Consider the following 15,176-nt stretch of genomic DNA (forward strand, 5'->3'; position numbering starts at 1 on the left):
GATATAACAAGGTTGCAGACCAATATAGACAGTTTAAGCAAAGACAAAGATCTGGCAGAAGAGAGTATAATGTGGGAAAATGTAAGATTGTTCAGTTTGGCAGGAAGAATAAAAAGCAGGGTATTACTAGAATGGAGAGCAACTGGAGAATTTTGAGGTGCAGAAGAATCTAGGTGGTCTAGTGCACAAGTCACAAAAGGTTCATAAACATTAACCAATGTTAAACAGGCTGGCATTGTTAGGATAATATTTATCCTTTTTTAAACAATGCTCGCAATTCTCTTGTCTTCTAGCGTCACATCCAATTCTAAACACGACTGGAAAATTATGGCCGTGCCTTTGCAATTTCCACTCTCACTTCCCTCAGTATCCTTGGATGCTTCTCATCCAGTCCAGGTGCCACATCAACCTCAAACAAATAACCTATCCAATAATTTCTCCTCATTAATTTTAAATGCTTCAAGTCTCTGAGTTACTTTCTATTTACTCAAGTCACGGACAGCAACTTCTTCTTTCTTAAAGCCAATTGTAAAGTCTTCATTTAACACCTCCGTCTGCCCAGTCTCTCTTTGGTTCATAATCGGTCTCAACCTTTTATTATTTATGTGCTTGTAGAAGACTTCAAGATAGGGTTTGACCTTATGCGAGTATCATTTCGTACTTTCTCTTCATTTCTCTTATTTTCTTTTCAACTTCCCTTCTGAATATTTTATATTCAGCCTGGTCCTACACGAGCACTGCAGTGCCAACTGCAATCTATATCTGTGACACATGGAACAGAGCAACAAAAAGTGTCATGTAATTACGATATCTTCCATCAGTGTTGCCCACATAAGAGCCTTGGCCTCACTTGAAGAGACAACCAATGATGACGTGGCTAACAGTACTGGTCGGAGGCTTACCAGACGATCATGATAGAGACTAGCAGAATACATATTTCACTCCTGAATGTACATCGCACTAGAGTGGCAGTAGAATGGACATCACCAGCTGGGAAGAGAAAAAAAACCAACCTGGCAAAGTACTTTTAAGGCCCTTCAAAATGGAACTCAACCTGAGCTGTTTGTAATGTATTGGGACCTGCGGCAAAGTCTTGTTATCCAATGTTCTGTGCAAGGCTGAATTTACTAAGCAAGTGAATCACGGTTGTATTATCCACCTGACATTCATTAGAAGCACACATAATTCTTTATCTTAACATCTACAGGTAGACTAGATTAGATTCCTACAGTGTGGAAACAGGCCCTTCGGCCCAACAAGTCCACACTGACCCTCTGAAGAGGATCCCACCCAAACCCCTTTCCCTCTCCTATATTTACCCCTGACTAATGCACCTAACACTATGGGCAATTTTGCACGACCAATTCACCTGACCTACACATCTTTGGATTGTGGGAGGCAACCAGAGTACTCAGAGGAAATCCACGCAGTCACGGGGAGAATGTGTGAACTCCACGCAGACGGTCAACCAAGGCAGGAATTGAACCCGGGTCCCTGGCTCTGTGAGGCAGCAGTGCTAGCCACTGAGCCACTGAGCTGCCCCAATCTTTAACATGATGGTTGCGTCCTTGTGCAACTCCATGTTATAGAAAAATTGCACTCTAGAAACGGCATTTAAAGCATTGGCAATGTAATCGCAATACGTATGTTTTATAAGTTCACACCTTAGAAACACTGTCCTCAGTTCAAAACATGCATTATAGCAGAACAACCTGTATCCCATTCATCATACATGAAGTTCTGGACTTAGTGTCCTACCTTTTCTGTTCATGGGAATAAATCTTTAATATACCTAACATATCTTTTAAGAGAGTTCATTAATCACCTATTGTTTTTCCTGACAATTTTAATTTATCTGGCCCAGTGTCATTCTTTCCCATTGAAAAAGTTGACTATTTTGGGATGGGCAAGAAATGCTGGGCTAACCAGTAACTGTCTCATTTAAAAATGATTTTTCCCCAGTTAATTATTTCCAGTTTGAATTTTTTTTCCCTTTTCCAGAGCGAACCTAAATCTTATGCGCAAGGATCACCATCCTCTAACTTTTCCTTTACTGACACTTGATCCACTTCACCCACTTCGGTGCCTTCTTTGTCATTGGACTGGGATCATAATGCCATATAAAATTTTCCTGAACACAGTCGAGGTACTCTTGCCAATCTTTGCTCTTTAAACTATTACTATCCAGTGTATATTCAGATAATTAAAGCTCACCCGTTATAGCTTTGCTATATTTCTGCAAAATAACTGTTCCTTGCAAGCTTGTTCTTCGACATCATTCTCAATTGTTGGTGACACAGAAATATAATGCACCTTTTTAGTTCCTTCGGTCTAACGAAATGAAATATTTCTTTGATCCCTCTGGTGTATCCTCTACCTCCAACACAGCAATATTTTTACAATGTTCAACTAACTTAACATTTTCCATATGTAACTTCTCACAGTTTATATGCTGTGTACTGAACATTCTTCAACCCATTAATCAAAAATGTTCTCTTGCATACATCAGAAATTGTCTCCCTTAGTTTTATATATTTTCAATGTACATTAAAGTAATCAAGGTTATCTAAATATACTATTTCTTTTCTTTAAATCTAATATTGAAATTTGACAAATTCTCTCATCTATCACCTTCTTACCATTTGGATTTCTACCCAAAACTCCCAATGAGGTAACAACTGCCTGTTAGCTCCTGAATTCAAGGCATTTTCTATTCTAGAATCACATGTCACATCCTTTCCAGTTCGAACATTATGTTTAATTAGTATTGCCATATCTCATTCTCTTTCCATCTTCTCCATAATGCCAAAATATTTGGTAATCTGAAACATTAAGAACCAATTTCTTATCTCTTTTGAGCCACATCTCTAATGCAATCATGTCAGACTCTCATGCAATTACTCGTATTTGCAGCTCACCAACTTCATCAGTTAGACCACAGACATTAAAATAAGTCTATTATCTGTTTTTTTGATTCATACTTTTTTTCCTCAAAACCATACCTTCAATTTTTGGAATGTTTCTGATTTTATTGCTGTTTGTATCTGTATCCTCTGATTTCAATGCTGCTCTTTCTTTTCTCCTTTGAAATTAATTTTCCAACAGTCCAAGTAAATTCCTATGCATGTTTCATATGAAATTTCACATGGAATGCCAATATTTTCCAGGGCTCAATGTATCCAAATTTTGCAAATTAATTTGGTTTAACAAATTAATTTAACTACATAAATTTCAACTTTATATGCTTTCCACTTGGCTTGAGAGAGTCAAATTACTTTGCTGGACAGTTGCTGGTCAGCACTCCATTATTCATACTATCCAAAACAGTGATACCATTTTTTTTAGATGTGGATGACTTACAATTTACTTTAATCCATTGAATGATACCAGAACTGAAAAGGTTACCAGGACTGATTGATCAGGCTGAGATCGTTTATTCACAAAAGCGAAGACTTCAGGATGATAGAAGAGTTTAATAAGGTACATGCGGATATTGTTGCTTGCAGGCATGATCAAAGCCATAAACGTAAGATAGCTACCAATAAATTCAAGTAGGAATTCAGGAAAAACATCTTTCAGGCAGCACAGTGGCTCAGTGGTTAGCACTGCTGCATCATAGCACCAGGGAACCAGGTTCGATTCCAGCCTCGGGCAACTGTCTGTATGGAGTTTGCACATTCTCCTTGTGTCTGTGTGTTTCCCCTCTGGGTGCTCCAGTTTCCTCCCACAGTCCAAAGATGTACAGGTCAGGTGTTAGGTGCATTAGTCAGAGGAGGGTTGGGTCTGGGTGGGTTACTCTTTGGAGGGTCGGTGTGCACTTGTTGGGCCTAAGGGAATCTACAGTGGTTAAAATATGGAACTTGAGCGATGAATAGCACAGATGAATTCAAGGGTCAAATAGTTAGTATGTGAGGGAAAAAATTGTTGACGAGGGCTGAGGAGACTTGCACGCAGCATCGACACTGGCATGTAGATATTTTCTCATCAACCTGTTCAGAGATATCATAACACACCTCTGGAGCTGGTGAAATTTGAACCCAGGCCTCCAAGCTTACACTAAGAATACTATCACTGTACCACAAGAGGCCTCCTAACACTGGCATTGATAGTTATTTTAGTAAACCTGTTACGGCACATCTCCTGATCGTGAACCTCTGATAAAGCTACTCCTTTAACAAGGCTGTATTGTCCTTGGATTTATTCCAGAGAGGTCATAAAAGACACATTCTGAAAAATCTGGTGTTGAAGGGTTTCAGGGCAACAGGGCAAATTTGTTTATATCTAACAGATAATGCCGCAGACAGAAAGCTTTCGAGTTTTAAAACACTTGTACAATGAAAGGGGAGTGGCCAATTTTCCCAGCTCAGTTTTTCTCTGGTTTGGTTTGGTTTTAAACAGTAGTGTGGAAAAGGCTGCTGAACCCAAATAAGCAGGTCCAGGCTGGTATTCTCTTTCTGCTTCTATCCTGTAAGAACCGGTGTTTGATTTTTATGGGCGGCATGGTGGCACAGTGGTTAGCACTGCTGCCTCACAGCGCCAGAGACCCAGGTTCAATTCCCACCTCAGGCGACTCTCTGTGTGGAGTTTGCACATTCTCCCCGTGTCTGCGTGGGTTTCCTCCGGGTGCTCCGGTTACCTCCCACAATCCAAAAATGTGCAGGTTAGGTGAATTGACCATGCTAAATTGCCTGTAGTGTTAGGTGAAGGGGTAAATGTAGGAGAATGGGTCTGGGTGGGTTACGCTTCGGCGGGTCGGTGTGGACTTGTTGGGCCGAAGTGCCTGTTTCCACACTATAAGTAATCTAATCTAATCTAATCTAATGTAATTTTACCTGGTGTGCCAAGGGGTGTTTATGGGGATTGTGCCATCTTATATTGCTTCATCTTGCCAAAACATTGTATATCTTCAGTTATGTGAAATCAAACCCATGTTACCTACTTCATCTTTTTTTGTATCAACAAAAGGTCATTTGAATACATAAATACTGCACGTGAATCATGTATGGTTTACGGTTCTTCTCACAAGAAAAAGACAGAGTTCAAATTTAGAAACAAACAGATAGGAATGAAACATAAAAACTGGATGGAAATGGAAAGGACTCTGGCCCATCATGCTATCCTTTGGGTGAGCAAGTAGGTAGAAGATATAGTTGTTTCCAGCGTGTGCAGCAGCAAAGCGGTGGGGAATGGGCATCAAGGTGATGTCAGCAGAGAAAGCAGCATCTGCGGTCAGCATTGGAATCAGAGATGATGGGCTTCAGCTACAGCGATGTAGCAGGCCCAAAAAGTACTCCTGGAGAGGACTGTGATGCAGCGGTGTTGGTGGGCTCAGAGCCCGTTGTGGAAAGCCCGACTAATATCGGGCAGAGTATAAGAGAAGATGATGAACTCCGGTTTTGCTTATATTTAAGTCTTACATCTTAATTTCAGTCTTCTATCTTAATATCTTCTCGAAGTCAAAATGGCTTCAGAGCATGGTGACATATTACACTTGTATTTAACAAATAAATAGTGACAAGTGACAATGAATCATTCTATTCAATTCAATGTTGAAGTTAGTAGCAGACAAATAAAGAGGAAGCCCATTCAAGTTTTTTTAGTAATTAAAATTAGAGTGTCGGGCATCGAAAAGGTAAAATAACTGGGAAAATAATTTGATTGGCGAAGTACAAAGAGTTAACAAAGGGAGTAAGAAAAAATTTGCTATGAACAACATATTCTCCTTAACATATATCCCAAATGGAACTTATAGATATTGGTGGCTCATTGCTCTGCAAATACAAGTTTTGCTCCCAACCACTTTTCACATGAATGGAGAAATAGAAGTTAAAGTTATGGCGAGAGACACAAATGAGAGAAAAAAGGAGGCAAGATAAAGAACCAGCTAGGCAGAGGAAAAATACACAAGAGTGTAACTATTACTTCTGACTTATCATGTAATGATATGGAATGTTGACGTAGAATATATTAAAATGCTGGCTTTGACATGTTCTTGGAAGCTTCTCTCTTACTTTTAAAACACTCATTCTTTCCCCATCACTTCTATTTGTAATTCTTCTGGTCACTTTAACAATCTTTATTTGAAGATGTATTTTTAAAATTCACTTTTTATTCACCCAGTTTTCCTACGTGACTTATGTTTAATTCACTCATAGGATGTGGGCATTACTTAGTCCAGCATTTCTTGCCCATCTCTATTTGCCCTTGAGAAAGTGCTGGTGAGCTGCCTTCTTATTACTGCTGCAGTCCAAATGCTATCGGTGGACTCACAATACCGTTAGGGACCAAATCCCAGAATTTTGACCCAGCGACAGTGAGATCAATATATTTCCATGTCAGGATGATGAGTGGCTTAGAGGAAAACTTGCAAGTGGTAGTGTTCCCATGTACCTGCTACCCTTGTCCTTCTAGATGCAAGTGGACATGGGCTGCACTCATCCAAGCAATTGATGAGTATTGAGTCAGACTTATGCCTTGTAGATGGTGAACAGGCTTTGGGGAGTCAAGAGGTGATTCACTCGCTGCTGTATTCCAAGCCTCTGACCTGCTCTCATAGCTACTGTGTTTACGTGGCAAGTCCAGTTCAGTTTCTAGTCAATGGTAACCCCAGGATGCAGATAATAGGGGATTCAGTGTTGGTAATACAAATGAATGCCAAGGAGCAGTAGATAGATTATCTCTTATTGGAGATGGTCATTGTCTGGCATTTGCTGGCACGAATGTTGCCTGAATATTGTCCATCTCATGCTACATTTGGACATGGATTGCTTCAATATTAAAGGTGCCGTGAATAGTCCTGAACACTGTAATCATCAGCAAACATCCCCACATCTGACGTTAATGATAGAGAAGGTCATTGAAGTAGTAGGTGAAGATGGTTGGGTCTAGGGCATTACACTAAGCCACTCCTGCACAGATGTGCTGGAGCAGAAATGACGACCTCCAACCATCTTGTGTATTAGGTATGACTCCAACCAGTGGAGAGTTTTCTCTCAATTCTCAATTCCTACCGAATCCAGTTTTGTTCGAGCTCATTGGTGCAACATGTAGTTAAATGTGCTTTGATATCAAGGGCTATCACTATCATTTCACCTCTGGAATTCAGTTTTTGTCAATGTTTGAATCAAAACTGTAATGAGGTCAGAAGCCAAATGATCCTGCAGGACCCAAACTGGGTATCACTAAGCAGCTTAATAGTGAGCAGGTGCTGCTTGACAGCACTGTTAATGATACCTTCCAACAATGTCCTGATGATCAAGAGTATACTGATGGGCACAAGTCTTCAGAATTATGTCAGGGACCACGGCCTTGGCAATATTCTGTGTCTTCAACTGTTTCTTGAGATCATGTACAGTGAATCAAATTGACTGAAGACTTGCACCTGTGATGCTGGACACCTCTGGAGGAGGCAGAGGTATTTCATCTACTTGCACTTCTGACTGAAGATTGTTGTAAATGCTGTGGCGATGCTGCTCCTTTGTTATTCTGTCCTTGTTTCTTTTGAGAGGCGTCATAAATGCAGAAGGTTCCGATGTGTCTGGTTTAGATGGGATTTAGGAACAATTTGAATAGCTAACAGATACTGCCTCAGGAAAAAGGCTTTAAAGTTTTAATAAAAACACTTGGCGAGATTTAAGAAGATTTGTAGCTCAGGTTGAGGTTCTAGATGTCGGGTTGCTCGCTGAGCTGGAAGGTTAGTTTACAGACATTTTATCACCATACTAGGTAACATCATCAGTGAGCCTCTGGATGAAGCACTGGTGGCATGGCCCACTTTCTATATATGTGTTTGGGTTGCCAAGGGCTGGTGATGTCATTTCCTGTTGGTTTTCTCAGGGGGTGGTAAATGGGATCCAAGTCAATGTGTTTGTTGATAGAGTTCAGGTTGGAATGCCATGCTTCTACAAATTCTCGTGTGTCTTTGTTTGGCTTGTCCTAGGATAGACGTATTGTCCCAGTCGAAGTGCTGCCCTTCCTCATTGTATGTGAGGATACAAGTGAGAGAGGGTCATGTCTTTTTGTGGCTAGTTGGTGTTCCTGTATCCTGGTGGTTAGTTTTCTGCCTGTTTGCCCAATGTAATGTTTGTTACAATCCTTGCACAGTATTTTGTAAATGACATTAGTTTTGCTCGTTGTCTGTATAGGGTCTTTCAAGTTCTTTAGCTCCTGTTTTAGTGTGTTGGTGGGTTTGTGGGCTACCATGATGCTAAGGGGTCTGAGTAGTCTGGCAGTCATCTCCAAAATGTCTTTGATGTAGGGGAGAGTGGCTAGGGTTTCTGGATGTGTTTTCTCTGCTTATTTGGGTTTGTTGCTGAGAAATCGGAGGACTGTGTGGGGGAAACTATTTTTAAGGTGACAGGAGAATATTTATAAAGGATATTAGGGGCAACTTTATTTTTAGAGAGAGTAGTTGTATGTGGACTGAATTGAGAAATGGTGAATGCAGGTCCACCCAAACATTTAAAAGACAGTTGGATAAGTACCAGTCCTTGAACAGGAAAGGTTTGGAGGAATTTCCATGCTGTATGACACTACAAACAAAAGTCAAATACAAAAGTAAAACATGGCAGATACTGGAAGTCTAAGATGAAATTAGAAAATGCTTGAAAAGTTCAGCAGGTCTGACAAAAATGTTGCAGCAAAAAAAACACAATTAAGGTTTCACGTTAGTGATCTATCATCAGTATTCTGTTGAAAAGTTGTCAACTTGAAACATTAACTGTTTCTCTCTTCACAGGGACCACCACAGCTGTTAAGTGCTCCAAACAAAACTTAAAAGAAAGGAACCTACATGTACCTCCAGATTCAGAGTTCAGGTAGTTATTCCCCATTGTGTAACCCTCCAAAATATCAAAACTCGGGCAGACCCCATGTTGCACTGTCTAGTTAATGCATCATAATGCAGTGATCAGTATTGGAGTAGATCAATATGGCAGCCAATGCATCGCTCAATGAGTTGTCTAATATCTAAAGGCTTAGAGGTGATCAATGGTTTTGAGGTAAGCAGTTGCCAGTAACAGGCTTAATCTCTTTTAAATATTAAATATTGGTGCAGTAGGGATTGTACATTCAGTCAGATTTTCCTTCAGTATTTTCAATGTTTTGACTGGAGATGGGAAGAACCACTTAAGAGATTTATCCTCTCTTAAATCTATCACAAATTATAATGACTCAAATTATTCTAAGATTACAAGTCAAAAAGATTCTACTCGTTAACCTTTAGAGTACTTTATTCCCCTAAAGATGTACACAATACAAAAATATCGAAGATCTGATAATGGTTCTACACCTTAAACATGAATCTGCAATATTCTTTATTTTCTTGATGTTAAACGGCAATTTCATTAAGTTCAATACCTATGAAAAAACTTTTCAGATGGCAGGGTTTCCCACCCTGTCACTCAAGGTTTCAGCAGGAATCATAGCAGCCTTACAGCTATTTGATACTTTGTAGTACTTCCATTTGTCACTCTGACGAAAATCCTGCCTCAGAGAGCTGCCTGCCTATGTGACTGGCTAACAGCTCTGTCGTACCAGCAGTGGTGACCAGGACTGTGAATATTAGTTGTTCCCAAATTTTAAGCCCCATAGTCCAAGTCTAGCTAAGTACAGAGGTCTCACAATGGGGTGGAGAGGTGAGAACGAGGGGTATGAATCTTGATGGTGAAACTGGAAGGGAAGGAGATTCTGTTAGGTAGCTGATGAAGAAAGGTGCCTATGAGAGAGTAACCCAATCCCCTTTGTAGGCCCAAGGCCTGAACAGGGTATCATGCCACTTTCCCCCCCTGCCCCGCCCCAAACTCCTCCCACAGTGTCAAATATTTAGGATGGGTGGGAGGGGGGTACAGGGCCTCAATTGGGGTTAAAGTGGGCAGGTGTGTCTAGGTCTCTCCCACCACCATAAAATTGCAGACAGGGTCAGGGTGTGTCACCTGGGAACTTTTATGGGCCCTGCTGCCTGCAAGCACACCTCTGGGGACTGTAAACTTATAAATAATAATTGAAAGAACTGCAGATGCCGTAACTCATCCCTGTGCCTAAGACGACTCATGCAGCATGTCTCGATGACTACCGCCCCAGTGGCCCCAACTTCGGTGGTCATGAAGTGCTTTGAAAGGCTGGTCATGGCATTAATCAACTCCAGCCTCCCCACTACTCTTGACCCACTCCAACTTGCCTATCAGACCAACAGATCCACATCAGATGCCATATCACATGCCTTCGCTCCTCCCTAGGATATTTTGACACCAAGAACAGCTACATAAGAATCATACTCATTGATTACAGTTCAGCCTTCAACACTATTATCCCCTCGAGACTGATTACTAAACTTAGTGATCTCGGACTAAGCCCCACTCTCTGCAACTGGATCCTCAGTTTCCTGACCCACAGGTCACAATTAGTGAAGACTGCGGACAATATTTCAGCCTCACTAATATTCAATAATGGAGCCCCCCCCCCAGGGGTGCATACTCAGCCCCCTACTGTACTCACTGTATATCCATGACTGCGTCGTCAAACATCAGACAAGTTCGCTGATGACACCCCCATAGTCGATCGAATCTCAGATGGCGACAAAACAGACTACAGACCGGAGGTGGGAGACCTGAAAAAATGGTGCACTGAGAACAACCTAGCTCTCAATGCCAGCAAAACCAAGGAACTCATTATTGACTTTCAGCAGGATGTTACTCATGCCCCCCTACACATTAACAGCACAGAGGTGGAACAAGTGGAGAGTGTCAAGCTCCTGGTAGTGGTCTTGGACTCTTCATGTGGATGCACTGGTTACAAAGGCCCAACAATGTCTCTTCTTCCTCAGGCAGATGAGGAAATTTGGAATGACAGCAAATACCCTTGCCAACTTTTATAGTTGCACCATCGAGAGCATTCTATATGGATGTATCACTACCTGGTATGGCAACTGTACCATTTAAGATTAGAGACGGTTACAGAGAGTGGTGAACTTGGCCCGGACAATCACAAAGGTCAACCTCTTATCTACAGAATCCATCTACCAGGCCCGCTGTCAAGGAAAGGCCGCTAGCATTCTCAAAGATCCATCCCACCCTGGCAATGTTTTTCTACAACCTCTACCATCAGAGAGAAGGTATAGAAGGCTGAACTCACACACCAGCCGGTTTTGAAACAGTTTCTACACCACTGTTGTTAGAATATGGAATGGACTCACAAACGCTTAACACTCGCCTTTTTGTTTATGTCGCTGTTACCCATTATAAGCTTAACTATGCTACTTAACTATGTGATCTGCCTATATTACTTGCAAGACAAAGCTTTTCACTGTGCCTCGGTACATGTGACAATAAATTCAATTCAATTCAATCAGAAACAAAACAGACATTGCTAGAAAAGCTTAGCAGGTCTGGCAGCATCTGTGGAGGAAAATCAGAGTTATCATTTCTGGTCAAGTGACCCTTCCTTAGAACTGTAAACTTCGAAATGTGATGTTCAGTAAGAACAGAGTGAAAATGGCTCTCAGTTATGTTCATAGTCTTCTGTGAAGCACTTAAGCAAGAGCACATGCATTATACAGGTGATGTACTAAAAGTACAAGTAGAGGCAAATGATGGACTTACCATGATTGGTAGACTTTGCCTTTTGCTCCCTGTCCAACTGAAAACATTTGCAGCTTTGATATTTGCACGCAAGACATCATTAATTATCTCTTAAACGACTCATTTCTTCTGAAAGGAGAAAGTGGCCCATGTCAGTTCTTTGAAAGCAAACAAATCTTTACCATCTAAAGACAAAAAGCTTCAACTACAAATTAGCAAAATAAGAAATAAATGTTTTAAAGAACCAACTATAAAAACAAAAAAAAGCAAGGACTGTGCTCTTTAATAGTAGCATCCGGCATGTTAAACTGAGATTGCAAAATTGTAATTTTTCCTTCAGTGTTTTGCAGTGTATATATTGCAACCTGTGATAAACATAGTGTATAGCTACATGGCTGTATGCTAACAGTTAGACTGCAGCATCTGTAATGTTAGACCATTTGGGATTAGGACCTGTTTGAAGGTTCTACTTAAGTCTAGGTCAACTATTATAGTGTAAAGATAAAAATGATTGTGTGTCCGGTGTTCAATCCTCAACTATCTAAAGCTAAGAATCTGTTCATGGTATTTATACACAATCTGGAACTTGTAAAACTCGAACACATAGGATCATCAGATAAGATCCTATTTATAACTCAACCAATTGGTTAGCCTGCTCCTGACCCACCCCAAATATCTTTTCATCTAAGTTGAAATGGCTGTTAAAAGTGAAATGAGGAAATTAGAAAAACACATAAGTGACTAAGATCTAAAGTGCTCAGCCAGAATATGTGATGGAAGCAGCTTAACTCAATACAATCAAAATGAAATTACATGGTTATTTAAACAGGAACAACTTGTAGACGAACAGCAGAAAGGCAGAAGAACACACAAAGTGAGAAACTCATTTGGACTCCTTTTACACCGTAACAATTCTACAATTCTTCAAACACCCATCCACATCATCAGCCACTCTCATTTCAATGCACTTATGGTTGAATTTTAGTGCAAATAAGGGTGGGATGGGTTCGAGTCAGATATCAACATTTGTAACATCTGAATTCCAAACTACTTACTGGTTTTACAAAGCTGGAATGGAGATAGTGGCCAATCCACTCTCACAGTGGGTTGGTAAATTAAATATTTTAATGATGGTGCTGGAAGCCCTGACTTAACCTGTTTTTCCAGTGAACTACCTTATTTTCCAGACCTTGAATGCCAACATTATGCTACTAACTAACACTTACACAGCCATAATCAGCTCACCAAAGCTCAATCTAAGTTCTGGTAGAACTACTCAGCTCCAAATCTTGATACAGCATCAATCCAAAAATGAACAGGAGCTGAATTCCAGAGGTGAGTGAAAGTGACTGCACTTGACATTAAGACAACATTATCTACAAATGGATCACCAAAATGTCCTCATAAAATAGAAGTTAATATCAATCATGGGAATACTCTCGAATGGATTGGAGTCATATTTAACACAAGAAAGATGGTTACGCTTATTGGCTATAAATTTCTTAGCTTCACGCCATTACTGCAGGAGTTTCTCAAGGAAGAATCCTAATCCCACCCATCTTCAGCTAACTCGTCAATGACCTTCCATTCACCAGAAGGTCAGAAATGGGCTAGCACTAAAAATCGTTTTTTCTGACCATTATGACATGGGACTGAAAATGGTGTTTCCTACAACAATGACTACACTTCAAAACTACTTCATCAGCCACAAATCACTTTGAACATGTGGAGCTTGGAAGGCATTGTATAAATGCAAATCTAATTTGTCCAATGATTCATACCAAACTATAATGTTCACAGTCAAAACATTATCTACAGAAAACAGAGTTTCCAATGTAAATCCTTTCACTGATTTAACCACCTCAAAAATTTAACCACCTCAAGAACATCACATTTCATCCTGAAATTAGCCCATCTACCATTGAAGCTCTCACACATGCAGTCAACAATTCTATCTCACTACTCCAATGTTCCCTCTGTTTGCCTCCTACTTTTGAGCCTCAAGAAGCTCCAAACAAAATTGCTCCTAATAGCCAATTGCACACAAGGTGACTCTTGGTTCTTGAAGCCTCCAAATTAAATTAATTCCCTGTCTATTAAGTGTCAACCATGGCTTAGTGGCAGCACTCTGTGGATCAGATTGTTGTGGCTCCAACACCAACGACCACATAATCCAGTTGAAACTCATGATGAAATATTGAGAGTGTTCCATTGTCAAAGCAGGCGTCTTTTCCACTGAGACACACAGTTAAGGGCTAAATGTTCTCTCTGGCAGACCTAAAATATCTGAATGGTATAATTTCAAAAAAGAACATCGGAGTTTCTCTCTAATGTCTTAGCCAACACTTACCCTTCAATTAATTTAAAAAAACAAATTCACTCATCATCAGCACATTTCTGTGCAAGAGTTCTTGCTATGTGTAAGTGGTTGCTGTATTTTCATTATAGCAAATCAAAAAAGTATTAATCTTTCCTCCCCTTTAAATGTTTCTGTGTCCACATCTCACATAACTAGTTAGCCTATTTTCTCAATGATTTATCTTTGCTCACAACACATACCCTTAGTCAAAATCTTCATTCCTCTAATTTATTTTGCAGTGTTCCTCCCAAATATCCTTTTCCTGCAACTACTTCTCCAGACTACTTTCTCTAAACTCATCTGCCCCTCAAACTTCCTGTTCACATTGAAATCCACCCTACAAGCATTTTGTTAGTAACTCTTATCTGCCTTCTTTGGCTCTGCATTTATTTTCTCATGTCTTGTAGCATAGTTTTATATTAAGGGAGGCATATGATTGTTGCCAGAATAACTAAGTCAGGATAATGATAAGAATAGTTGGGAGAATTGATGAATAGGTTTGAGCTAAGTGGGAATGATATTTTGGTGGATATGAAGAACCTCTAAGGCAGAGAAGTTGAGGTGTTCAGTGTGGAGAATGAACTTGAGGAGTAAGGAAAGTGGAACTGGAATCAACAGCCATGCTGATACCACTGTGGCTGAACACAGCCACATGGCAGATATTCAATTTGAGAAACAAACCATTGTGGACTAGTCAGGCTCTTGATCAAACTTATTTATCATTGTGTTGTGATTAGCTAAGCAAACCTTTCTTAACCCCATAAAGAAAAGGATCTTTCTTCTTCTGGCAACTGAGTCATCTATATTAACTAAAGTGACAATACATGCTAAATCATGCAAAACATCTGTTGATCTCAGTCTTGAAAATTCCACTTGTTCAATATCCACAAAGTTTTGATGGAAGAGAAATCCAGATTTCTATTACTCCATGTGTTTTTTTTTTCGTATTTCATTAAAAATGGTCCTATTTGAATTTTAGGATCGTGACCCCTCCTTCATGGCCACAGAGCTCCCAGTATCTACCCAGATTGAATTCCTAAACATTTTAAACACCTTCTCTGGATCACTTTAAACATAAGGAAATACAAAGGATGTTTACGCAATCTGCTCTTATGACATAATTCTTTAAGCCCCAGGTTGTGCAGAAGTGATCTTGAGGCACAATGATAGAGTACTTCCTCTGAGCCAGGAGCTCAGATTCAAGTCTCATTCAGAGTTGATAGCCAAGGAAGATATATTTA

At 40.1% G+C, this 15,176-nt stretch overlaps 1 protein-coding gene across 11 annotated transcripts in view; it reads right to left on the reverse strand.

Moving 5' to 3' along the window:
* invs (inversin) overlaps window positions 1-15,176 on the reverse strand; it is a 279,900-nt gene that overhangs the window by 256,823 nt on the left and 7,901 nt on the right. For 8 of the 11 annotated variants that reach the window (XM_043690027.2, XM_043690037.2, XM_087987168.1 and 5 more), the window contains one exon: window positions 11,598-11,705. In XM_043690027.2, coding sequence (XP_043545962.2) covers window positions 11,598-11,600 — 3 coding nt within the window. In that variant the 5' untranslated portion in view covers window positions 11,601-11,705. The remainder of the gene's footprint in view (window positions 1-11,597; window positions 11,706-15,176) is intronic. The other 3 variants (XM_043690031.2, XM_043690029.2, XM_043690034.2) reach the window with 1 other exon arrangement.

The sequence above is a fragment of the Chiloscyllium plagiosum genome, unplaced genomic scaffold (assembly GCF_037043375.1).
Source record: "Chiloscyllium plagiosum isolate Xiang-an unplaced genomic scaffold, Cpla_swu_hap1 HiC_scaffold_5, whole genome shotgun sequence".
NCBI classification, from domain to species: domain Eukaryota; kingdom Metazoa; phylum Chordata; class Chondrichthyes; order Orectolobiformes; family Hemiscylliidae; genus Chiloscyllium; species Chiloscyllium plagiosum.